At 47.0% G+C, this 27,970-nt stretch overlaps 1 protein-coding gene across 1 annotated transcript in view; it reads left to right on the top strand.

The window, feature by feature from the left end:
• The window catches only part of MOCOS (molybdenum cofactor sulfurase), a 510,054-nt gene that overhangs the window by 46,486 nt on the left and 435,598 nt on the right, over nt 1–27,970 (top strand). The window contains exon 2 of the mRNA XM_075585954.1: nt 21,874–21,963. Within this exon, the coding sequence (XP_075442069.1) occupies nt 21,874–21,963 (90 nt within the window). The remainder of the gene's footprint in view (nt 1–21,873; nt 21,964–27,970) is intronic.

Genomic DNA, 27,970 nt, shown 5'->3' with positions numbered 1-27,970 from the left:
TATACAATAATATAAACACCAGTGATTTTTTCCCTTTAATATAAACTTTCCTAGAAATAATGGAGATGTGCATTTCTTTTGCATAATATTAAAAAAACACATGGGGAAACCCCATCACATTCTGTACAGCCTTGTGGAAATACCATTTTATTGTATAACTAGCTGAGAGACCCGGCGTTGCCCGGGATGTAAATGCATAATAGGTAGTATTATTTATAAATTGTGGAACAATAGGTGACTGTTTGTTGCAAAGGTTGGATAATAATATTGAAAAGAAAGATGGAAGAAAATGTAATACGATGTTGTATAAAAATGGTTTATTGTAACCACACCACAGTACAATGTATATTTTGGTGGCATAAGTGATGTAAAAATCTGAGTGGTGTGTCCTGCTAGGGTGTGAGGCGGCGGGTGGCGCGTGGGTTGTGAGTGCTGTGTGCGAGTGGGGGTCCTGCTAGGGTGTGAGGCGGCGGGTGGTGCGTGGGTTGTGAGTGCTGTCTGTGAGTGGGGGTCCTGCAAGGGTGTGAGGCGGCGGCTGGCGCGTGGGTTGTGAGTGCTGTCTGTGAGTGGGGGTCCTGCTAGGGTGTGAGGCGGTGGGTCAGTGATGTCGGTGCGTAGGGGCGGGAGGCAGCAGGTGTGTGTGGCGGCAGGTATGTGTCGAGTGTGGCGGGTGTCTGTTGAGTGCGTGCAGCGGCTGTGAGGCGGTGGGTGAAAGGCAGAGGCGGCCGGAGTAAGGGCGGGTGAAAGGCAGAGGCGGGGGTGGGGAGGCGGTAAGGCGGGCATGAAGGCGAAGGGCGGCGGGAAGGGGAGGAGGGGGGCAAGGGGTGGAGGAGGGGGGCAAGGGGTGGAGGAGGGGGGCAAAGGGTGGAGGAGGGGGGCAAGGGGTGGAGGAGGGGGGCAAGGGGTGGAGGAGGGGGGCAAGGGGTGGAGGAGGGGGCAAGGGGTGGAGGAGGGGGGCAAGGGGTGGAGGAGGGGGGAAGGGGGGGGAGGGGTGAGGTGGTGGGAAGGGGGAGGAGGTGGGAAGGGGGAGGCGGAGGGAAGGCAGTGGGATGGCGGGGGGTGGGAGGCGGTGGGAAGGCAGTGGGATGGCGGGGGGTGGGAGGCGGTGGGAAGGGGGGTGGGAGGCGGTGGGAAGGGGGGGGGAGGCGGTGGGAAGGGGGGGAGGGAGGCGGTGGGAAGGGGGGGAGGGAGGCGGTGGGAAGGGGGGGGGGAGGCGGTGGGAAGGGGGGGGGGAGGCGGTGGGAAGGGGGGGGGAGGCGGTGGGAAGGGGGGGGAGGCGGTGGGGGGAGGAGGTGGGAAGGGGTGGGGGGAGGCGGTGGGAAGGGGTGGTTGGAGGCGGTGGGAAGGGGGGCTGGGAGGCGGTGGGAAGGGGGGCTGGGAGGCGGTGGGAAGGGGGGGGAGGCGGTGGGAAGGGGGGGGGCGGTGGGAAGGGGGGGGAGGTGGAGGGAAGGGGGGGGGAAGGGGGGGGAGGCGGTGGGAAGGGGGGGAGGCGGTGGGAAGGGGGGTGGGAGGCGGTGGGAAGGGGGGGGGAGGCGGTGGGAAGGGGGGGAGGGAGGCGGTGGGAAGGGGGGGGGAGGCGGTGGGAAGGGGGGGGAGGCGGTGGGAAGGGGGGGGAGGCGGTGGGGGGAGGCGGTGGGAAGGGGTGGGGGGAGGCGGTGGGAAGGGGTGGGGGGAGGCGGTGGGAAGGGGGGCTGGGAGGCGGTGGGAAGGGGGGCTGGGAGGCGGTGGGAAGGGGGGGGAGGCGGTGGGAAGGGGGGGGGCGGTGGGAAGGGGGGGGAGGTGGAGGGAAGGGGGGGGAAGGGGGGGGAGGCGGTGGGAAGGGGGGGAGGCGGTGGGAAGGGGGGGGGGAGGTGGTGGGAAGGGGGGGGTGGAGGGGGGGTGAGGGGGGGTGGAGGGGAGGTGAAGGTGGGGGGGGTGGAGGGGAGGTGAAGGGGGGGAGTGGAAGGGAGGTGAAGGGGGGGGGGTGGAGGGGAGGTGGAGGGGAGGTGAAGGGAGGGTGGTGAAGGGGGGGGTGGAGGGGAGGTGAAGGGGGGGTGGTGAAGGGGGGGGTGGAGGGGAGGTGAAGGGGGGGTGGTAAATGGGGAGGTGAAGGGGGGTGGAAGGGAGAAGTGGAGTGAGGGGAGGTGAAAGGGGGTGAGGGGAGGTGATGGGGGGTGAGGGGAGGTGATGGGGGGTGAGGGGAGGTGAAGGCCACTCACTCACCCGTCCGGCAGGTCCCACGTGGATGTGAGGCGGGAGGCAGCGTGTTGTGGCCGCTCTCCCGCTGTGTCCCGGGCGCTCGCTCGCTCCCCCGCTGACTGTAGCGGCGCCGGGGGGGGGGGGGGTATCGGGGAGACACTGACACGGGAGGGGGGGGTGGAGGGGAGGTGAAGGCCGCTCACTCACCCATCCGGCAGGTCCCACGTGGATGTGAGGCGGGAGGCAGCGTGTTGTGGCCGCTCTCCCGCTGTGTCCCGGGCGCTCGCTCCCCCGCTGACTGTAGCGGCGCCGGGGGGGGGGTATCGGGGAGACACTGACACGGGAGGGGGGGTGGAGGGGAGGTGAAGGCCGCTCACTCACCCATCCGGCAGGTCCCACGTGGATCTGAGGCGGGAGGCAGCGTGTTGTGGCCGCTCCCCCGCTGTGTCCCGGGCGCCGCCATCTTGGGCACTCGGCGCCGCGAGGCAGCCTGCCTGGCCACTGGCTGTTCCCCCGCCGGGGAGGGGTGAGTTGTAGCGCCGGGGAGGGGGGGGGCATGTATATGTGTGGGGGGGAGAGGTGGGAGATATAGAAGGGGGGTCTCGCACGGCCGCTGACACTGGGTGGGGGGGGGGGGGGGCGCTGAAGGGGTAATAATAGTGTGTGTGTCCCGCTGACTGTAGCGGCGCCGGGGGAGAGGGGGGGGTCGGGGTGAAAGCGCGGGAGACACGGGGAGAGGAGGTGCGCGCGGGTGCTGCTAACACTGTGAGCCCCGCTAATGTATGTAACAGTGTGTGTGTGTGTGTGTGTGTGTGTGTGTGTCACTGTGTGTGTCTGTCACTGTGTGTGTGTGTCCCTGTGTCCCTGTGTCCCTGTGTCCCTGTGTGTGTGTGTGTGTGTGTGTGTGTGTGTGTCCCTGTGTGTGTGTGTGTGTGTGTGTCCCTGTGTGTGTGTGTGTGTCCCCCCTGTGTGTGTGTGTCCCCCCCCTGTGTGTGTGTGTCCCTGTGTCCCCTGTGTGTGTGTGTATCAATGTGTGTGTGTGTGTGTGTGTGTGTGTGTGTGTCTGTGTGTGTGTGTGTCCCCCTGTGTGTGTGTGTGTGTCCCTGTGTGTCCTTTGGCCCGTCACTCCGCCTCAGGCCAATGAGAGGTGTGCGGGGGCGGGCGGGCCAAGGGACCAATGAGATTTCCCCTAGGGACACCGGACATCCAGGCAGGCAGGCAAACATACAGTGCTTTCACTAATATAGTATAAGATATACTTCAAGAAATTTACATTTTTGCAAATATAAAAAATTGTGTGTTAAATGACAAAATGAAATAATTACTTTAAGCACTTAATATAAAAGTTTACTTTGCCAATGTGCTGTTTTTTGTGGCTTTCCATTGCACAAACCAGCAGTATACAAAGTACTGCATATACAGTACAGGCTCAGATAGTTGTGCTTTAGTTGAAGGCACATACAATACATTGGATCTGTAGTGACATTTACAATGTTAAAGGTCATACTCATACGAGACACAAAATAGGTACTTTTGACCAAGACACATGTGTAGACTGTAACTTTAACCCCCAAACTGCGTATACCATGAATGTTTTGCTTTCTTCATAACTCTAAATGACAAAACAAGTTTTATGATCCTTGGCATAAGATCCACCTTTTTGTCCATGAGTGCAAGGGAAAATATGCGCTCTCTATGAAGTAATTGATATTTCAGTTTATTCTGTGTAAATTGGGATTGGCAAATTCATTTACATTCCCTAGAAATGTTCATTATTGCTCATGAGATAAGGCACAGCATGCCTTGTGAAGCCTTGGTGCTGAAATCTGGTTATTTGCATTCAGCTAAGAGTATGTGTGTAAATAACACATCAATTAATGCAAATTAACTTCCATCTTGGATTTTTTTTTTTAAAGATTACTGTAGGTTTGTATTGTAAAAATGCTCATTAGCTGTTAGAATAATTACACAGAGTCTATATTTCCAGCTGCATAAAATCCATAACTGAGAAAATATTCATTTAGTAATAAGTATGTTTGTAGATGTCCAACTATCACTATCCCACTATTGTTTGTTAAAATTAGAATAGATTGGATAATTACATTTCATTAAGCTATATGGTGTGACCACCACAGGGTTACTTATATTGAAATAACATTAAGGCAGTCTATTTAAGAGGAAAGCTTTGTTCAGTGCACTGCTTATTGCTTACGGCAATCACACAAAGAAACAGCAGTCTCAAATACTGCACATGCCACGTGCTTAGTATTTTCTTGCACTTAAATTTTCTAAAATGCCTACTAACACTAAATTTGTCCGCAGACACACATATGTGTGTGTATGTGTGTATATATATATATATATATATATATATATATATATATATATATATATATATATATATATATCAAAACAATTATAAAAAATAGCAGCGCCAAAAATAGGATGAAGTGCAATAGAGAAATAGTGTCAGTCAGTCCTTAGGCAAATTGGCTGAGCATAAACTTCTGTTTGTTTCTAGTGCTTGCCTCAAGCATCCTGCTTCCCTGCTGTTGCACTTGCATTCTGCCTTGATTTCTGTTGCCTTAAACTCAGCTTGTACCTGGACTGTTGCCTTCTCTAACCCCTGACCTCGGCTTGTATTTGGATTCCCACCTTCTCTACTCCTGGACCCCGGCTACACACAACGACCATCCGACTTCTCCAACCTCAGACCACGGCGATTATAACGACCATTCTGACCTCCTACCCTGACCCGGTTACACGACCTTCATTCTGCACTACGGACATGGTTACGCAGTTGTAGGTCGGTGTATATCATTATCCCCACCTCAGACTCATGGTCCTGTCCTGTTTGTGGTGAGCACTCGTTACATGTACCTAATAAAGATCCAGTATCTTTAAGGATCATTGGTCTGGAACATATCCCACCCTTTGTTTTGGGGGCGATAGATTTAAATGTGCAAAAGAGAAACTTATTGGATCTACCAGTTGGGCACTCTGGCCCCTGGTGGATTCAATGAGTGCATGGACACCAGCACAATAGTATAGATTCAGTTCCATTGGTTCTCCTTTTTCCTCCATTTGTAACTGCTCTACAAAGACGTTTTGAGAGCCCTTCTGTGCACTCCGTCATGTCCTCTCTGTTCATTATATTCTACGTTTTTTTTAATGTTTATATACACATATTATTCAATTAATATCACTAATATATGTCCAATATTCTTTAATTTCAATTGTTACCTATGCTAACAATTATTGAACATTCAATATTGATTATAATATTTGTGCACATTTTTCATAATGATATTAACATAGACTTACACTTTTTTATTAAAATTATTTTTATGTTGTATTATTATATTCACCTCACAAAAAAGATATCAAAGGAAAAAATAAAAAATAATAATGATTAAAATAGAACAATTATAATTGCTGAAATTCATTATAAGAGAGTAAAACTACATTCTTTCAATATATTTAAAAATGAATAATAAGCCCATTACCCCTTACACCCCCCAGGCCCATCTACCTAAGGCACATTACCCCCTTACACTCCCAGGCCCATTACCCCCTACATCCCCTCCAGGACCTCCTTAAACCTCCCTCCACCCATGGCTCATTACCTCTTTCTATCCCCATGGCCTATTACCTCTTATATCCTATACCCAAGTCCATTATCTCCTTATATCCCTGACCCACTGTTCATACTTTCTCCTCCCCCTCCCCCTCCTCCCCATGGCTCACCAGTGTGCCCTACAATTTCTGTTGGTGGCCCTGGGTAGATACATAGTTAAGATAAGTTGAGGTTTTAGGAATTTTAACACCTTGGATTCCATAGCAGACATGACACCTGAGATATCTGGGAAAGACACATTCAAGTTATTTAAATTAGCATATTTTCTATGTATCGTATGTGTGTTCGCAGGTATAGCCTCTGCTTTATAGTAGTAGTAGACCTATTTTGCCTACCCTAGGGAGGCAAGATTTCTGGTCTTGCTTTTCTGTGCGATCTATAGAGTCTCAGCTTAATGAATAGCTCATTAATATGTAATTTTACAAGTTTGCCCTATTTGCACAGAAATTTGCACATTGCACATTGCAAACAGCGAGATGCAAAAACATCACATGAGTTTTCACATGGAAAGGTACTCAGCAAAGTTTAATGAATAGACCTTTCTGTGTAGGTTTTACATACTCTCCAGAGAGAATAAGGGTACTCGCGTACGTGCGAGCATGACAGTGAAGAGTTTCATAGCAGTTTACTGAATAGGAACATTTCTTTTCCCAATAATTACAGTATATTTTTAAGGGCTGTGTATATTAAGGAGAACCGAGTATGAGAGAATGAGAAGAAGAAACAATGTAATTGTCCTCCTTCGCACATTGTACTGTGCTGCAGAGTATATTGGGTCCTTACAAACAAAAGATAAAGATAATAATAATAATAATAATAATAATAATAATAATAATAATTGGGTGGATGGCAGATGCTGAATTTTTCAGATAGCAAGTGAGGTTGTGAAATGTCTGGAAATTAAAAGGCAGGGATCAGGTATGATTCATGACCAGGGAGGTTCCAGGCAGTTCCCCTCTCCCCCCGCCTTGTACCCACCGACATGTAACGTACAAATAAGGACAGGAAACGGGAACTGGAGGTAAAATGGCCGCAGCTATTTATTTATACAGAAAACCTAATGGGGTAAATGCACTCCCTGCCAGAGTGCTCCTTTGATAGGAGGGGGAGGGGACGGCCAGCCGGCCCTCGAAAACTGCTTAACCAGAACATTAACACAACCCCCGAATCAACTATCAAAACCGCATCCACTATTAGACAGCTTAAATAACAAAACGGCCACATTAACAGAACTCCTGAAGAACTATTCAACGGAAATGCAGTGCAAATTGCTGCTAAACCAATTCTAAAGAGTATGTCACCTGGCTGAACAGAGGTAGACAAGATCAGCTCAAAATCAATAAACCTTCCTCTACCCCGTACAAACCGATTCACCATCAACATGTGTCACAACTATAACCGTACCTCTGTCCCCATTGCCCCTACAGCGCCATGCAATTCCCTTACTCATTATTATAACTGCTGTAACATTTACTTATCTAAAATCTGACAGGCTTAAGAGTTTATTGAACCCAGACCAACAGTTTGGCTCATAACAATGGTGAAGGGGGAGGGGGGTGAAGGGGAGGAAGGGAAGCTGCCCCTACATTGGGGACACCTCACCCTCTTTCCCCGCCCATGCTTCCCGTGTCCGCTCGCCAGCCCCCACAGGCTTCGGGAAGAGGCAGCTGCTGCGGGCCTCCCCCTTTCGCCCGCCGCGCAGGCACCATAAAACATGGGACAGAGAGGAAACGCTGGGACTACCAAGTGGAAGCCCCAGATGGCGGCCCCCGCAAAGTGCCAGGGCGCGCTTCCTCCTAGCAACACTCCCAGCGGTCATCATGCTCCTGTGCTGTGCAACAGTGTTCTCACAGCAACCAACATCAGCTTAACCAGACCATCCAAAAACCCAGTCTACTATAACAGCCTAACTATTAACACATCTTACCTATTAACACTGATCAGTATTATGCACGGTTCAACATACCCTATATACATCTACCCGAGCGTGGTTCAATATACCCTATATACCTCTACCCGTGCCCATACACCTGTATACACCTACATGTGCCCAGCCTACACACCTGCTTTCATCCCCACGTGCCCATGCACATGTCTACAGCCCCACGTGCCCGAACGCACGCACCCGCACGTATACCCACGCGCCCGTATCTACGCGTGCCCGTACGCATCTACGAGTGCCCATACACACGCGCGCATCTACGTGTGCCCATACACACGCGCGCATCTACGTGTGCATCTGGCGGGCAGCAAAAGAGGACTTTGCTGCCCGCCAGCCCTGCCTTAAGTAGGCCTTCTGGGAACTCCTTCCCTGTGCTGGGGAGGGTGGTGTGGGGGCGGGCCAGCGAGGGGAAGGCCAGACCCCCCTGGTCATGAAGCCCCCCTGCCTACGGCTAGGGAGGCTGCTTTATTAGTTACTGGAGCACATTTTAAGTATGGACTGTATTTGCTACTTCCCCATTTACTAATGAATGCCTTTGTTTTAGCACTATTGATTGGGTTCCAAAATGTGATAAAAACGAACCATCTTATTGCCCTCTGTTATTTCTCCAACAGGAACATTGTCTCAATCTATCAGTTTAAATGTATGTTTGGGACTTAGGGTCTTATTCTAGTGTCATTTGTCATTGCCAACCCGCACAATTTGGCATGTTCACTAGAAGCTTGATAATGTGCGAAAAAAGTTTTTTCTCTATTGCAAATTACTTCTTCTTAAAACAACTAAAAAAAAGTGACAAACCACATGGTTTAACAGGCAATACGCCCAGATTGTAGTTGCTTTAGAATAGCAGATATGGGCAAAAAATGCAAGTTTCAGGCTTTTTAAAGAAACCGATAGGATTGTCAGAGCAAGAGTCAAACTATTCCAAAAAAAGCCAATTAGACACGTTTGGACATGTGGTAACGGCTTACAGTATAGCAAAGCATGTCAATCCGCTTCTAAAATGCACTTTAGAAGTGGTTTAACATACTTGAAGCTTGAACATGTAATCATCTTGTTTACCTTAATTGTTAAAGAAGAGTTGGATATTGTGGTACAAATCATCACGCATATTCAATACCATATTTCAGGACAGTTTATATTACTGTACAGTAGTTATTTCACACACTTTGAAGGGGAGGGCTATTTGTAAATCAGTTGTACTGTGGAGGCAGTTGTGTACACCTTGCTTAGATTTTTAGCCATAAAGACCTCTTGTATATTATGGTGGCACATTGTTTTAGTGCAAGCATTGGTATACATGATGCAGAGATGCAGAATTGATATATCTTTCTGTAATCTGTATGATGACTAACGCTTGCCTACCTCCCCAAAACCCAACTGATATAGTAAAAAACTGAACGTCCGGAGGGGCCCCTCAGGCACTCAAAGGGTTAATCAACGCTAGAACGGTAATTGTGGAGGGATAGATGATGTAACACTTTTCTACCATTGGGCTATATAATAGGATTCTTACAAACCCTATGGGGAAAAAAATATCCAACCTCTTTGATTCCTGAGGCTAGTAGCACCAATGCATTATAAAGAAATGCCTTCAGGCACTACACAGGTTAACATACCACACATATACCGTACAAATAAAATACAACCCATACTGTATGTGCAAATATTAAGTCTTTAGTAGCCCAAGTGGTAAGATAGTCAAAGGTAAACCATGAATAGTTGACCTGGACTTCTAATGGGTTAATATATTAATATTTTCTACAGTGTTAATATGTATTGTCATGAGATATTCTAAGTTGGCTAATCCTAATTTGCGTATGTATATAATGGCCATAGATAGGCCTAATGCCCGCCTGGGATACGGGATATAAATTGAAACTATTGTTTGGCTGTACTCTAGTCTGATATTTCCAGCAATCAGAGTTTGGTGAGTAGCATGTGAATCTGTAATTTAGTGTAAACTAAGTATTTGCATACACCACACTTAAATAAAGTTTTGTGTGCCGAGCACGCACATTGTAAGTGAAACTTATTTGTGTTTTGTCACAGAAATTGTGATTGTGATGTTTTTAATTCAATGAAAGAGATTTGAGCGTATAATTTATTTTATTTATTTTTGTGCCGAAATTTCCATATTATCACTTGGAATACATGATATAATTGACGTATGATAACTAAAGTAAGATGCATCTATTTTGGACTGTAAAGTATCTAAATGCTGTTACTCTCAAAGGGGGTCATGCACTAAGCAGCGATAAGTGGGTTTTCTGGGTGCTATGCACAAAGCAGTGATAAGTGCTTTTTTTTTTGTAACTTAAATTTTATTGTAGTTTTTCCAAACAGGTGAAACAGAATACAGTATACATTACATTCATTTTTTATGTCAGTTCGTGAGATATATCCCGGTTATTCGGGCCCTACTCGACCGGGTTGTTTTGGGTGGACTAGCAATAAGGACAACATAATTTACATAATACAATTAATTCAAATTGACAAACACAAAAACAAAATAACAATATAAATATACTAAAACAAGCGCTAGACCTAAAATAATACAGTGCAGTGCACAAAACTAAGCAGCCTGGTATTTTACTAGGGAATATCTCAAAATAAACCCCAAAACATGACATGAAAATACAAATATAGAATCGGAACCTGGCGCATGTGTATATATAAAGTCCAATAAAGGATATAGTAGTGTGGGTGAAGTCCTAGTTCTTGCAAACTTGATTGGTTAGCCGATGAGAAATGGACTCAAAATCACAGTTCACAGAGCAAACAGTCCTCTTCACAGTGTGATGTTACCTAGAAGTAGGTAGGTCGCATACAGGGGAGAGAAACTGTGCTTGGAGCCTTCCGGGTCCAAGGAGCCTTCGGTGTGGCACGAACCCCTCGTAGTGTCCTCAGCTTCCGTGGATATAGGAAAGGTCTCCCTCTCAGGAAAGGTGTCTCCTGGGTCTGCTTTAGGATTCCTGTAACTTATTCTCCGGTGAGGGATGAAAGAAGAACAGAGGATTGCGCAATAATAAAAACTTTAATGACGCCTACAACCTAAAACAATAAAATACTCACAAAGGAAGGTGAGTTTAAAATCAAATTAGAAGTGCCCGAACCAGCACACCCAGCAGCCGCGTTCAGTCTCTGAATGTCCTTCCCGGTATCGCGTGTACCTCGCGTGGTTCCGGCGCGGCTTGGATGACGTCACCGTCTCCATTCTTGACTGGCAGCTGGATGAGTGTCTAGGGCAGTACCTCGTTAGGCTCCTCCCTACGCATTTCGTGACGGGGAACGTCACTTCGTCAGGGGATTGTGGAGCCTCATCAATCCCGTGTATGTTTTATAGCCCCATGTTAACCCCTTATGTGAAGGAACCACATGGGACTATCGGTAGCAGAGTGAATCTACTGTCCTGATGACTAGCACCAGTGGGGTTAAAAGTATTCACTTCTGGAGTGACCCACGGTTCAACTAGGAACACATATAATCACATTTACATAGAAATTACATTGAATGAGACATGAATAAACTGATTAAGAGTGAATGAAAAGGAAATAACTGTGCAATTACTAGACCAGATTATAGTAATAATAAAAAGCAATATTTGTAATTAAGACCTTTTAGAGAAATGATGCTAGATCAAAATCAATGTTTAACCCTTTGGGGGAGAGGGTTTTTAAAGTATAGATCCAGAAGGTCTCTTGTTGAGAGACCCTCTGTAATCTATCCCTCCCTCTAGCACCAACCTTAGGGCAATCTATGCCGATACATGTGAGTCCCTCAGGAGACATATTATGATGGGTCTTAAAATGGTTGGACACACTGTGTGTCTCCAAACCATTCTTGATATTGTACACATGTTCGGCGAATCTTCTTTTTAGTGGTCTCCCTGTTCTGGACACATATTGTAACTTACAAGGACATTCTAAAAAGTAAACACAAAAATTAGATTTACAATTAAGGAATGTACGAATTTCAAAGCTTTTACCGGTAACATTGGACCTGAATTCTTTGCATTTAGATCCATAGCTGCAACCAATACATTTCTTACAGGGGAAATAACCTTTAAGATCTTTCAACCACATGGTTTGTCCCAACCCCTGATGTTTCTTAGGGCAACTAGGGGCCAATTGTAATTTCAAGTTTTGAGCTTTTTTATACACAATTTGTGGTTTATCGGGTAATATTGATTGGAGAATAGGATCTCTTTGTAGGATCCCTCAGTGTTTATTAAACACCCTAGAGATATCCCTAGACATCCCATTGAATTGCGTAATGAAAGGAAGGAATACCTTATTTGTGTTCAAATCTACTTTTTTAACGGGATAGATTAAGGATGCTCTTTCTGTATTGTTTGCCTGGTCAATGGCATTTTTAACAAGCCTCCTGTTGTATTTCCTATCCTTAAATTTATTGCCCAAATCCTCAATCTGTTCCTTATAAACTTCTACTTGTGAACAGTTCCTTCTTACTCTAAGAGCTTGCCCTTTTGGAATGTTTTTAATCCATTGAGGATGATGGTGACTGGATGCTAGAACATAGGAGTTGGCATTCACCTCTTTGTAATATGTTTTGGTCTGTATCTCGTTATCAACTATGTACAGAGTTAGATCTAGGAAATTGATAGACTGCGGACTAGTACTAAACGTGAATTTAATATTGTAATCGTTTGTATTCAAATGTCTCTTGAAGGCCTCTAATTCCTCATTGGTGCCCCTCCAGACGCACAGCACATCATCGATATAGCGTTTCCAAAGCACCAGGTTTGCACCATATGGGTTGTGGTTCTGGATGTAATTTTCTTCCCACATGCCCATAAAAATGTTCGCATAACTTGGTGCAAACCTGGTACCCATCGCGGTGCCGCACATCTGGAGGTAATAATAGCCATCATGTGAAAAGTAATGGTGGGTGAGTATATATCTGATGTCCTCTATGAGCAAATTTCTAACTGAGGGTTCCATGTTAGCATCTTTACTCAGAACCCACTCTATGGCCTTCAGATCCATTTCGTGGTATATAATGGTATAAAGGGATACCACGTCGCATGTGACCCAGACCAGACCTTCTTCCCATGTGAGATCCTGAATGGTCTGCAGCACATGCGACATGTCCTTGAGGTGCGATGGTATTTCTACCACATACTTCTGTAACAGATGATCCACAAATTGAGATAAGTTTGATGTCATTTGATGTCAGGGACCCAATTCCCGAGGTGATGGGTCTACCCGGGGGTCTCAAGGGATTTTTGTGTATCTTCGGGATGAAATAGAAGAGTGGTATTTTTGGCTGTTCTATTATTAAAAATTCCAACTCTTTTTTACTAATGATCCCTTCGTCATACCCTTTTTCCAACCATTTAGATAACATGATTCCATACTCATTAGTGGGATTACCTTTTAGTGTAATATAGGTATCCCTGTCACCTAATATTCTTTGGGATTCTTCCTGATAGTAGTGCTTATTCATGACTACTATCCCACCCCCTTTGTCAGCTGGCTTTATCACTATCTGGCTATTGTTGGATAATGATTTAACAGCCTCTTTTTCAACTGTGGTCATATTCTGTTTCTTACATTTAAAGTCTTGGCTCAAGGTTTCTAAGTCTCCTATAACCATTTCCGCAAATGTATCAATGAACTTGCCTTTTCACATCTTGGGATAAAAAGTTGAACTATTTTTAAATGCAGTTAGTGGAGCCTTCACTGTATTTGTACTTGTTGTGCTCATATTTGCAGCTCTAGTGACAGCATCCTTAATGAAATACTTCTTGAGTGTTAGCTTTCTAACATATTTATGAACATCAATAAATGTTTTAAACATGTTAGGGCCCTGAACTTGGGCAAAAGTGAGTCCCTTCTCTAACACTCTATTTTCAACTTCCGTAATTTGATGGTCACTGATATTAAAAATATTTTGTTTTTTTACCAGCCTCTGTCTGTGTTTGATCTTTTTCTTTTTTCTTGTTCCTCCTCTCTTTCCTCAGAGACAAAAACAAAATAAAAATAGAAAAAAATAAAAAAGGGGGGATGCGGAGGGTAGGAAGAGATGGGGAGGGTAGGGAGGGCGTAAGTGGCGGCGCGGCCGAGAAAGGAGCATCCACTCGTGCTAGGTCTCTCCACCGCTCCTAGTAAGGCTCTTTGTGGGTTACGTCCTCTCCAGTTTATCACCTCTTTAGGCTTTCTGTCTATTTGTCTGTGTAGTCGTCGTGAGTCAAGTTTCCACTCCTAACGGAGAACGCATCTGCATCTATCATAGCCAGATTGTGTTCCTGTCAACCCCGGGGATATCCGTCTGCGCCAGCCAAGGCGTCCATACTTTGAGATAATTGGTGCCAGTGTCGTTAACTAGACTCGTCAACTTTTCCATCTGGCAGATAAACCACAATCGATATCGAATCTTTGGGATACTTGGAATTTCGGGGTGTTTCCATAGTGCTGTGATCTTGCTCCGCGTGGCTATTGCAAAATGTGCTATTAGTTTGTTGTTTGCTTTGGACAGGCCCGTTAGTGGTCTATTCAAGAGGAATAGCCATGGGTATGGGGGAATAGTGAGGTCGAAGACCCTCTGTATCCAATGTCTAATTTCTTCCCATAGTGGGGAGATCCGCGGGCAAGACCACAGCATATGTAACAGATCGGCCGATCCTCCGCAATGCCGGGGGCATAGCGAGGAGGATCCAGGCACGAACTTGGCTAATTTCATTGGGGTGAGGTACCACCGCATTAGGACCTTATATGCGTTCTCCTTTACTGTGGTACATATGGAGCTTTTTGACGTGGCCAGATATATAGCATTCCACTCGTCGTCTTCTAATGTCTCTCCCAGGTCTCTTTCCCATTGGGTTTTAAATGACGGTGGCTGTTGTCTAGAGCTCGCAGAATCAACAACTTCCTTGTACAGTTGTGATGTGAGTCCCTTTGTGTCGGTCTCTGCCAGACAGAGCTTTTCTAATGACGTCAGGGGGGGGTATGGGGCAAATTTGTTATAAAATGCTCGGAGCTGGAGGTACCTAAAAAAATTCTGAGTGGGGTATATCTTTTTCTTCTCTGACGTGATCAAACGTTTTAATCTTGCTATTGTACCCCTCCAGATCTTTGATTCGTATATAACCTTTTTGTTTCCAAATTGATGTATCTCCCTCCAGAAGGCCAGGAGCGAACTTGGGATTGTTCCAAAATGGGGACATTGAAGAGTTACTCGTGGTGAGGGAGTTTTTAGTCTTATTGGCCTCCCAGATAAACAACGAGTTGGTCATTGAGGAAAGCGGCATGTCAGCAGATCGTCGCGCTGTTTTAGGTAGCCAAATCAAGTTGCGTATTTTCAAAGGAGCGCAGGCAGCACTCTCTAATTCCACCCAGCGTTTTAGCCGTGGATTAGATTGTCATTGAACAATTTGGCTTAATTAGGCCGCTTTGTAATATGAGAGCAGGCAGGGTACCGCTAGGCCCCCCGCCAGGACAGATCTTTTCATATTTAATTTGTTGACTCTCGGTTTTTTCCCTCCCCAAATAAATTTAGAGATTTCAGACTGAAGTGAGAGCAAATCCCTTAGTCTGAGTGGCACTGGTAGCGTCTGGGAAAAGGTATAGGATACGGGGGAGTAGGTTCATTTTGACGCTATGTATCCTACCTATCCAGGATATTCGTATAGAGGACCATTTATGGAGGTCAGCTATCAACGTCCGAATTAGGTTGGGGTAATTTGCATTGTAAATGTCTTTGATGTTCTTGGTTATGTGGACTCCTAGATATTTTATGTATTTCTGTTGCCAATGGAAGTTAAAATTCAGTTGCAATAACTTCTCTACGTGTCTAGGGAGATTGATGTTGAGGGCTTCAGATTTAGCTTGATTTATTTTAAATCCCGAAATGTTTGAGAATCTGTCCAATAAATCCAATAGGTTTGGCAAGGAGGTGAGGGGCTTTGAGATAATTAGTAGGATATCATCTGCGTACAGGGCCGCTTTATGTGTTTGAGAGTATACGTTTAACCCTGAGATATCCGGATTGCCTCTAATTTGCGCCGCCAGTGGTTCTATACATAGAGCGAACAGGAGAGGGGATAATGGGCATCCCTGTCTCGTGCCACTCTTAATTTGAAAGGGGAGAGATGGAAAGCCCTGGTGTATTACCCTGGCGGTAGGTCCTGAGTACAGCGAGAGAATCGCTCTACTCACCTGATCCCCAAAGCCAAATGCCGCAAGCGTCTCCTTCAGGTAAGGCCAGTCTATCCTATCAAAAGCTTTTTCTGCATCCAGACTTAACAGCATACTTTGTGTGTTATTTTTAGTGGCCAATTCTACCAGATCAATAAATCGCCGGGTATTGTCCGCTGCCTGTCTGCCTTTAATGAAGCCGACCTGATCTGGGTGTATAAGTCTGGGTAGGATTAGACATAATCTATTGGCCAATAGTTTAGCGTATATTTTCATATCAGTATTGATTAGGGATATGGGCCTATAACTTTGCAGTCCAGCGGATCTTTACCTGGCTTATGGATTAATGATATAGACGCCTGTAACATCTCTCTGGGGATGGGGACTCCTGATAATATTGCATTGAACACGCGGAGCAACCTAGGGGCTAGTACTTTGGCAAATTTCTTATAGTATAGCCCCGAGAAGCCATCTGGTCCTGGGGCTTTTGAGGGTATGAGTTCCTTAATGGCTTGTGACACCTCCTCTATAGAGAAATCAGCGCCCATGGCCTCTCTCTCTGCCTCTGTCAATCTCCCTAGTTTTGAGCTGGCTAAGAAATCTCTCAGCTTCGCGCTCGTTTTAGTGTTATGTGCCACTTTCTCTCCGTTATATAATGTTTCATAGAACGAACCAAATTCCTCTACTATTTTCTTAGGGTTGGCGTGGGGGTGCCTGATTTTAAGCATATAGCTTGGATATTAAACTTCACTTGTCTGTCTCTTAACGCTCGAGCCAACATAGTATCCGACCTGTTCGCTTTTTCGTAAAATTTCCTCTTAGACCAACTCAGCGCGTTATCTGCCCTGGAGGTCAACAACATGTTTAATTCAATTTTGGTATCTTTCAGTTCTTATAGGGTTTGCGGGTCTGGGTTACTCTTATGTTGTGATGTAAGGGAGTGTAATCTTGATTGAAGCTTCATAATTTTAGAGTCCCTTTCCCGTTTTCTCCTAGCTATGGTGCTAATTAGTATGCCCCTCAGCGTCGCTTTGTGAGCCTCCCATAATACAAACTGGGAATCTACAGAGCCTGTGTTTGTGTGGAAGAATTGAACTATTTCTTCCTTTATTGACTCATAGATCTCAGGGATTTTTAGGATTGATTCGTTGAGCTTCCAGTTCGCTCCTGGTCTGCCTGTTCGGATATGCTCGCACCTTAGCTCTATCGGTGCATGGTCAGACCATGAAATATCATGGATCCCAGCTTGGGAGACCAGAGGAACCAGTGGGCAAGAGACAAAAAAGTAATCGATTCTGCTGTAGGAGCCATGTGGGTGGGAATAGAACGTATAGTCCCTATCAGTCGGGTGAAGTTCTCTCCATATGTCAGTCAGTTGGTTCTCTTTGAGGCCCTTGCGTAAAGAGGTCCCCGTTTTTTTATGTACCGCGCCCGTATTCCCCGATCTGTCTAGATTTGGTTGCATGACCATGTTGATATCCCCTGCGAGTATTACGCCGCCCCTCGCAACGGCGCGTAGAGTCCGAAAAAAGTCGTCAAAGAAGACTGCGTCCTGCTCGCAGGGGGCATAGATTGTGGCTATTGTGATGCATTGCTCCCGTATCGTGCCCACTAGGATAACAAAGCGTCCCTCTGTATCTCTTTTAATAGTTTGGGCTACAAATGGGATTTTATTATGGAATAAGATGGCCACCCCACGTTTTTTAACCGGTGCGGAGGAAAGGTAGAACTGGGCACAGTCTTTGTCTATGAATTTAGGTGCGTTGGTCTTGCTAAAATGAGTCTCCTGTAACATTAGGACATCTGTGCTATTTTTCTCTTGGTTGGGCTATTGAAGCCCTTAACGTTATGTGATATAAGGGTTAACGCCATCTCTTAATGTGTGAGAAGTGTAACAAGCTAACGTTTGATGACTCACCCTGTCCACTTTGTCTCTTGTTCCACTGGAGGACGTTTTTGGTTTTGGCATCTGGTAAAGTTCTTGTGTTCCATCCAGGCCGGCCTCCTCCCCCGGATGGGGAGAGGATTGGGAGGGGTAGGGAGGGAGGAGACAGTACAAGGGAAAACACATAAGGGGTAAAGCAATATTCAAAACATACGTTAAACAGCTTTGTAATAATAAAAATAAATAAAAGAAAAACCAGAGCTCCCCTCGGGGTCCCCCGAGTGGGAATCTGACGCCCAATGGGCACGTCGGTATGCCTGATCTTCCAATATGGCCGGCTTTCCCTTCCCGGGACCGACCCCCCTGGGACTTGTTTAAGGTCCTGATTAGTCAAGGACCTATGTGAGGTACACATGTACGACGTCGTGGGTGAATCCCACCGGCACATAACTGATAACCAACTGAACCTTAAACTGCAGCGTGATTTTTAACTTCATAGCGACTTACAGCAGTACCTGTTATAGTGAGTGCATATCCCTATATCTATGTCTACACACACATACAGTACACATATACATATCCAGCATTTGCATATACATATATATATATATATATATATATATATATATATATATATATATATATATACATACACATACACATACACATACACATACACATACACATATACATATACATATATATACATATACATATATATACATATACACATCCATACACACATACATATATATATCCACACACATACACATACCCCGTAATTGAATGAACTGTTATTCAATCCTATAATTAAAATCCGGAACATATTTAACCTATTAATCCTATATAACATATGAACCATAAATAACATATATAACCAATAACATTTACAACAGATGCAACATATATTCTATACCGTATAACATATATAGCCCTATTGAAACTTTATTAGGGAGGGCTCAACGATAAAAGGTGTCAAGTAAACTGACTCTTTTGAGTTTGAATTATAGTGTGTCTATGTAACCATGGAACCGCGTGCACTCGCATATAGAAACATATCCGTATGCATGCACCCTGCGCCCCAAGGGTATCATGTACACAGCACACCTATATACCACAGCGCAGGCATACTCACACGTCCATACCCATACATCCAATATGCAGTGCACACACAGCACACAACACACACAGCTTGCAACCCCGGACGCATACAACCAAGCCAAACCACGGCCCACATCCCATTCAGCCATGCACCTCCACCAGCGCATGTATCCAGCTCTATGTTAGCCGACACAGCGTTTTGGGGTTGCTGTTGTACTTGTGTTTGATACAAGCCCTCTATACCCTTCTGTTCCCCCCCCCTTCCATTCTCTCTCCCCCTTTCCATTCTCCCCCCCTTCTGTTCACTCTCCTGCCCCCCTTCTATTCTCTCCACTCCCTTATATTCTCTCCCCCACTTCTATTCTCTCCCCACCCTTCTATTCTCTCCCCCCCCTCTTCTGTCCTCTAACCCTCCCCTCTTCTGTTCTCTTACCCTCCCCTCTTCTGTTCTCTTACCCTCACCTCTTCTGTTCTCACCCCCCCTTCTTCTGTTTTCTCACCCCCCCTTCTTCTGATCTATCAACCCCCCCTTCTTCTGTTCGCTCCCCCCCTTCTGTTCGCTCACCCCCTCTTCTGTTCACCCCCTCTTCTGTTCACTCGCTCCCCCCCCCCTCTTCTGTTCACTCAATCCCCCCCTCATCTGTTCCCTCACTCCCCCCCTCTTCTGTTCACTCACTTCCCCCCCTCTTCTGTTCACTCACTTTCCCCCCCCTCTTCTGTTCACTCACTTCCCCCCCTCTTCTGTTCACTCACTTCCCCCCCCTCTTATGTTCACTCACGTCCCCCCCCGTTCACTCACGTCCCCGGTTCACTCACCCCCCCCTTGTTCACTCACCCCCCCCGGTTCACTCACCCCCCCCTGTTCACTCACCCCCCCCTGTTCACTTATGTATGTGGGTGGGCGTGTGTTAAGGCAGACGGGACACAAGCCACAGCCCAGCCCGGCCACGCACATCCAAGGCTGCGGCTGCGGACCTCCTCCGCCTTCTGGGCAGTCTCCCTCCGTGTGTGCGGCGTCACTTGGGGGCGCGCCGTCTTCTCGCGAGAACACGGCTCCTGGCTCATTGCCTGACAGTGACGTCAGCGGCAAAAGCCCGCGAAAGCCAGAGCCGTTCCCGCCGAGCATGGGGGAGGATGAAGGTAAGATGGCCGCCCTCCAAAAGTCAGTGGCGGACACGCTCCAAACCGAAAGGGCAGCCACAGGATCTGGGGGATAGCTGGGTCACCGGAGGGTGTATTTTTGAGGCCGTGATATCTTGCAGACCTCCTCTTTCGTGCGATAATGGTGGAACCTGATAACAATGTCTCTTGGGGGATCCCCTGCCTGGGGTCTCCCCCTTCTCAGGGCACGGTGACATCTGTCTAACAGGAGCTCACGGTCCGTCTTGTCAGGAAAGAGTTGTTCTAGCCACATGGTGGCAAAATCCTCTGGGTCGGTGACAGTCTCAGGGACCCCCCTTAGATTATTACTTCTTCTGTCCCTGTTTTCAGAGTCCTCAATCTTTTCCTCTAGGAATCTGACCTGGTCCCCCAGCTTAGTCACTTGTTTCTGGGTTTGTGCCAGTGCAGTGATGGTCTCATCAGACTTAGCCTCTAGGGAATTTGTCCGCTCACCTATGGCATCAATATCTTTCCTGAGAGCCCAAAGTTCTGTTTTAAAAAATTGCTTCATTTCAGCACAGAAGGCTTTCATATCCTTGCGCCTCATTACCTCCATGTCGCCCGATGCAGTACTTGCATTTTCTCCCTCAGGGTCTGTCATGGTGGGTTGTGCAGGGAATTCAGGCCTGTCTCCCTGTGCTGCCTCTCCTTTTTTGAAATAAGTAGAGACTGTCTGGGTTTTTCTTCGTACTGTTTTCTTAGATGCCATCCTGGTATGTTTAGAGATTCTTTACTGCTGGTTGTGTTGTCGTGATTTTGCTGTAGTTATTGATATAACTAGTGCCGGTGGGAATGGAGCTCAGGTACTAAGCAGCCATTCACCCACCCCCGTCGTCACGTGACCTCAGTGATAAGTGCTTTTAAGTGAGATACATGCCTTTATAGCGTGATACTTCCTGTTGTGAGATTCACAAAGCCGTGATAACACTGCAGTATCGTGCTATAATGTTATGTTTCCCACTTAAAAGACTTATCACTGCTTTGTGAATCTCACAGCAGGCAATATCACGCTATAATGGCTTTTTATCTCACTTAAAAGCACTTATCACTGCTTAGTGCATAACTCCCCTTGCATCTTTTCTACTTCTGTTTTTTTTTGTTTATGATAAATGATAGATTGTAAAGATTTTTTGCTATAATAACAGTATTCCTTTTGTTTGTATGTGTACACAGACCACAGGTGTATGTGTCCCAGCCTATGGGCATGCGCTGGCGGCGTTGCCCACCTCTGCGCATGCAGAAATGGCTGCCTCTGTGCATGCTCACACAACGATGGTCACCTCTGTGCATGCGCACAAGGCGATGAGCGCCTCTGTGCATGCAGCGATGGCCACCTATGCATGCGGTAATGGCCGTCTTTTCGCATGTGGACGCGGTGACGGACGCTTCTTCGCATGCGCATGTGGCCCCTTCTGCACATGTCCACTCAGCAGCGGCTGCTTCTGCGCATGTGCGACCAGCATCGGCCCATTACGTCACTTCCATTACGCATTTTCGTTACCATCAACAAGATTTGTCCCATTAAAATGTACTAGGTGCCACCAAAGAAGTTTTACTTGAATAATGCTAACATAGCTCCCTATATGGCTTTAGTGAATAAATCAATAATTAAAATTGACGTCAACTACTGATAACGGCAATTTTTTTATGTATTGACTTTATTGAATGTAGATCATGGATCCATGGAGTTAACCTTAACATTGGGTGTTATATCAGTCCTCTGTGTTGGAGATTTAAAATAATGCAATACACCACAATTATTATCTGAAGGTTAAAAAATTAATTAATAAATGTACTTCTTATTTTTCAGATATGACTTACCTTGATCATGTTGGGACAACACTTTTTCCTCAAAGCCTGCTGGAAAGATTTATGAATGACCTATCTGAAAATGTTTACGGTTAGCATAAGTACTTCATTCATACAGTAATGTTGTAAGATTAATGCATAGCAATCGCTTGTACAACAAGAACTCTTAATGAGAAGAAATATTACCATTAACACTATTTTCACTTTTGCATTAACATTAATGAGTAAAGATTAATGTAAATGTAACTTACTGCAAAGCTATAATGGCTTTTTAGACTGAAGTGTATCCGAATTTATATGGAAACATGTTAGAACATCTGCTTTTTAGTTGAAAGGCTTCTACAGTATGAATACCAAGCTATGCTACAGTATTTTATAATCTCTAAGTGGTCAAAAAAAAGTGTGCTTTGGAATACATTAATCTTGTAATGAAAAAAGAAGGAATATTGGCATACCCTTGCACAACATACAGTATTATGTTAAATCTGGTATTTTCTGATTGGGTTAAACCGAGTTGAAGGTTGTTTTTGTAGAAAACCTTTATATTAAAAGGGATTTGCCTTTGTTTCTTATCCCTGAACTTTTACTGTTTATAAGCCAAGTACAACACGTATCTCTTATAAATTATACCCAACGCCAGATTTAGCTTTGACTTAAACAGCATAATATTACAGTAAAGTATATCCCAGCATTTATCTTAATGGAGTTTAGTGAATGATAGGGTATGTTTATGATAACTTCTCAGTTGTCTACCTTTCTCACTAACGGCTGTTATAACACATGCTATGGTTTTCAAAGGAGTAAAACTGAATTAATACTATGTTATTAATTTTAGTAGATACAGTGTTACTATTAAAGTAATGTAACGGTAACCTAAAAGAGCTTAGTGAATCGAGGCAAAAGTCTTGTAATGGTATAATAATTTGTTACTGGCCAGAAATATTTTTTGAAGGGCACTCTGCCAAAGTGGAAACCAGCACTGTCCAGAAGGCATATAACTCCAAATGACACAAATATATATACAATGTAGTGGGTTTGGGTTTGTCTACCGATGTAGCAAGACTTACTGTACTGTTCTTGTGGCCGTGGGAAAAAAAGCAGAAAACTGTAGACCGATCGCAGCCCTTCCGCGGCTCCAAGAACAGCGTAGCCCAAAAAGATTAATGCTGCAGGGGTCTATGCTTTTTGAATTTTATTGGGACCCTCGCAGTGTTAATAGTTTGCTTGATCTGCTGGGAAGAGAAGCTGATACTAACCTTTTAGATGAGTCTATTGGTTCACAGCCTAACTTCATTCAACTCAGATATTCAGTGATAGTCTGTTACTGTGTATCTCAGGGATTCAGTCACAGGGTTGAGGGAAGTACCAGGGGACTACAGTCTCCCTGGGAATGGGCCTGAAGAAGGGGTTTCCATACCCCGAAACGTTGCCCCCCTAGCCCTGGACTTTTTTACCCCCCCCCCCCCCTGTGTTTCCTCTACCTCCCCCCCTTCTCTCCCCCCCTTCCCTGTCTTTTTCCCTGTCTGAGTACATAGTGTTCTCTTTGGTCCTTGTTTGACCATTGTGTGCATCTTACGTGTAATATTAAATTCTTTTTTGGCTGATCCATTCACTCTTTTCATTTTGAGTGCCGGGAACATTTGAGTGTTATTTAACCCTTTAGATGAGCTACACAGCCATTTCTGTCCCAGTCGGCAGCCATCTCTCAATTTCTCTGTCTGCAGCTTCTTCCCGCAATGCTGAAGGTAAGATTCAGGCCTGTACTTCGTTTCCAACCTCTGCATTACGTAGATTCCCTTACAGTATACAGATCTAAACATCATGAGGGGGAGGCTATATTACCTGTCTAGCCCCCTTGATGATGTAAATGACCAAATGTTCTCATCATGATGTAGAGACCATTAAAAGGGCATTTACATCATCCAGGGTGTGGGCAAGGAAATACAGCCCTGCATCTTACCTTCGGCGCTGCGGGGAGACGCTTGACACAGAGATACAGCAGCAGACAGGGACATAAATGGCTGCGCAGCTCATTTGAAAGATGAGTACCGGTATTCTCCCCTAGATGGCCAATAAGGATTAATGCTGCAGAGTCCCATTGAAAAGCATGGATCCCACAGAGTTAATCTGCCCAGACAGCTTACTGTTCTTGGGGCTTTGAGAACTACAGCCACAGTGCAGCCACATGGGGACAGCCAAAATCGCGGCACTGAGTACAGTAAGTCTTGATACATCTGTAAATGTATATTGGTGACAATTTTGGGAGGTCTTGTGATTCCTCCTCCCTAGATTTAAGCTCACCCATTCCACTTCTTCTGGATCAGAAGGTCTTGGTGCTCATGGACCTGTATGAAAAAGTAGTTTATCAAGAGATCTCTTCCCCAGGAAGGTGGAGATAGCTTTTACTGCTGCAGCAAGTATCTATCTATCTATCTATCTATCTATCTATCTATCTATCTATCTATCTATCTATCTATCTATCTATCTATCTATCTATATCTATCTATCTATCTATCTATCTATCTATCTATCTATCTATCTATCTATCTATCTATCTATATATATATATATATATATATATATATATATACAGTGTTCGACAAATCACCCAAAAATCTACTCGCCCAACCAAAAAATCTACTCGCCACCTAGTCCCGCCCCCAACTCCGCCCATAGTCCTGCCCCCAACTCTGCCCCTAGTCCCGCCCCCAACCCCGCTTTAAAATAAAATATATAAATAAAATACATTTAATAAATTCCTAGTCAGAACAACATTCATTTTTGACATAAATGTATTTATTGTATTACATTATACTACTATTAGACGTGTGTGTGTGTGTGTGTGTGTGTGTGTGTGTGTGTGTGTGTGTCAATGTCGGATCTAGAAATAAAAGCCAGATGTGAATGACTAGTTTCCTGAAGTCCTTAACCAGTGTCTGGACGTCGGCGCTTCACAGAGAGAGACAGACAGAGAGAGACAGACAGACAGACACACACACACACACACACACACAGAGAGCGGCACACCCACACACACACACACAGAGAAAGAGAGACACACGGAGAAAGAGAGAGAAAGAGCGAGAATGAGAGACACACACACTGAGAGAATGAGAGACAAAGAGAGAGTGCGACAGAGAGAGCGAACAAGAGAGTGCGACGGAGAGGGAGAGGGAGACAGAGACAGAGAGAGGGAGACAGAGAGAGGGGGAGGGAGACAGAGGAGGGAGAGGGAGACAGAGAGAGAGAGGGAGAGGGTGACAGAGAGAGGGAGAGGGTGACAGAGAGAGGGAGAGGGTGACAGAGAGAGGGAGAGGGTGACAGAGAGAGGGAGAGGGTGACACAGGGAGACGGAGAGGGTGGGTCACACAGGGAGAGGGTGACACGGAGAGGGAGGGTGACAGGGAGCGGGACAGGGTGACACAGGGAGAGGGTAACACAGGGAGAGGGTGACACAGGGAGAGGGTGAGAGGGAGAGGGTGACACAGGGAGAGGGTGAGAGGGAGAGGGTGACACAGGGAGAGGGAGAGGGTGACACAAGCAGAGGGAGAGGGTGACACAGGGAGAGGGAGGGTGACACAGGGAGGGTGACACAGGGAGAGGGAGGGTGACACAGGGAGAGGGAGGGTGACACAGAGAGAGGGAGGGTGACACAGAGAGAGGGAGGGTGACACAGAGAGAGGGAGGGTGACACAGGGAGAGGGTGACACAGGGAGAGGGTGACACAGGGAAAGGGTGACACAGGGAAAGGGTGACACAGGGAAAGGGTGACACAGGGAGAGGGAGGGTGATACAGGGAGAGGGAGAGGGTGACACAGGGAGAGGGTGACACAGGGAGAGGGTGACACAGGGAGAGGGTGACACAGGGAAAGGGTGACACAGGGAGAGGGAGAGGGTGGGTGAAACAGGGAGAGGTGGGTGACACAGGGAGAGGGTGGGTGACACAGGGAGAGGGAGGGTGACACAGGGAGAGGGAGGGGTGACACAGGGAGAGGGAGGGGGTGACACAGGGAGAGGGTGACACGGGGAGAGGGTGACACAGGGAGAGGGTGACACAGGGAGAGGGTGACACAGGGAGAGGGTGACACAAGGAGAGGGTGACACAAGGAGAGGGAGAGGGTGACACAGGGAGAGGGTGACACAGGGAGAGGGAGGGTGACACAGGGAGAGGGAGAGGGTGACACAGGGAGAGGGAGAGAGAGAGAGAGGGTGACACACTCACAGACACTCACTCTCACTCAGACAAACACACACACACACACACACACACACACACACACACACACACACACACACACACACACAGTCTGTCACTCACACACACACACACACACACACAAACACTCACCTGCACGGCAGTGGGCCCCCCACATGGCAGGTGGGGCAGCACCGGGTGAGGGATTTCCCCTGCTTAGAGCAGGGAGTAGCTCCGGTTAGGGGATTTCCCCTGCTTAGAGCAGGGAGTAGCTCCGGTTAGGGGATTTCCCCTGCTAATATCAGAGCAGGAGAAGAGCAGGGCTGATGGATTGCCCGATGGGAGGGGGGGGGGCGAATGGCCCGATACGAGGGGGGGTGAATGGCCCGATACGAGGGGGGGCGGATGGCCCAATGGGAGGGGGGGCGGATGGCCCGATGGGAGGAGGGGCGGATGGCCCGATGGGAGGGGGGGCGGATGGCCCGATGGGAGGGGGGGCGGATGGCCCGATGGGAGGGGGGGGAGGATGGCCCGATGGGTGGGAGGGGGGGGGAGGATGGCCCGATGGGTGGGAGGGGGGGGGGGAGGATGGCCCGATGGGTGGGAGGGGGGGTTGACAGATGGCCCGATGGGAGGGAGGGGGGGGCGACAGATGGCCCTGCAGGGGCCTGAGGCAGACAGGCGTGGAAGGGGCTGGCTGCCGGAAGGGGGAGGAATGGAAGCGCTGAGGAGGGAGGCCACTGCTCAGAGAGCCGGAGGCGGGGTAATCTCCCCCAACAACATGAACCCGCCTCCGTTTTTTTTTTTTTTTCTCCAGCGCGAGCGGGGGAAAAGCAGCAGCGCGAGCGCGGGAAATTTAAAAAATACATGTGTGCTGCTTGGGCCAATATTTACTCGCCCGGGGGTTAAATCCACCCGCCCCGGGCGAGTAAATGTATATAATTGTCGAACACTGTATATATATATATATATATATATATATATATATATATATATATATATATATATATATATATATATATATATATATATATATATATATATACATATATATATATATATATATATCTATATATATATATATAGATATATATACTAGCTGAGAGACCCGGCGTTGCCCGGGATGTAATGTTCCCGCTCCCCTCTCTCTCCTCTCTCCTCCCCCCTCTCTCTGTTTGTCCCCCATTCACATCAATCCAGTCCCCCCCCTCCCTCCTTTACAGCTTCGTGCAGTGTGTGTGCGTCAGTCACTGTGTGTGCGCGCAGCGCGTCAGTGAGTCTGACGCAGAAACAAAAACACACACAGACTGACTGACGCACACACAGTCAGTGTGTGCATGTGTGTGTGCCTCAGTCAGTGTGTGCGTGCGTGTGTGCGGCAGTCATGTTTGTTGTGCGCGTCAGTCAGTGTGTGCGTGCGTGCGGCAGTCAGTCAGTGTGTGTGTGTGCGTTCGTCAATCACTGTGGTGGTGTGTTGTGTGTGTGTGTGTGTGTGCGCGTGTCAGGTCAGTGTGTGCGTCAGTCAGTGTGTGCGTCAGTCTGTGCGTGCATCAGTCTGTGTGTGTGTGTCAGTCGGTGTGTGTGTGTCAGTCGGTGTGTGTGTGTCAGTCGGTGTGTGTGTCAGTCGGTGTGTGTGTGTCAGCGCCGGGGAGGGAGGTGAGTGGAACGCCGGGGAGGTAATGTGAGTGAGCACCGGGGAGGGGAGCACCGGGGAGGGGAGTGGAGTCAGCACCGGGGAGGGGAGGTGAGTGAGCGGCGGGGAGGGGAGGTGAGTGAGCGGCGGGGAGGTCAGTGAGCGGCGGGGGAGGGGAGGTGAGTGGAGTGCGGGGAGGTGAGGTGAGTGAGCACCGGAAGGGGAGCCAGGGGAGGGGAGGTGAGTCAGCGGCGGGGAGGGAGGTGAGTC

The sequence above is a fragment of the Ascaphus truei genome, chromosome 2, assembly GCF_040206685.1.
Source record: "Ascaphus truei isolate aAscTru1 chromosome 2, aAscTru1.hap1, whole genome shotgun sequence".
Taxonomy (NCBI): domain Eukaryota; kingdom Metazoa; phylum Chordata; class Amphibia; order Anura; family Ascaphidae; genus Ascaphus; species Ascaphus truei.
Note: the sequence above shows the minus strand (reverse complement) of the source record. Positions and strands in the feature narration are given on the sequence as shown.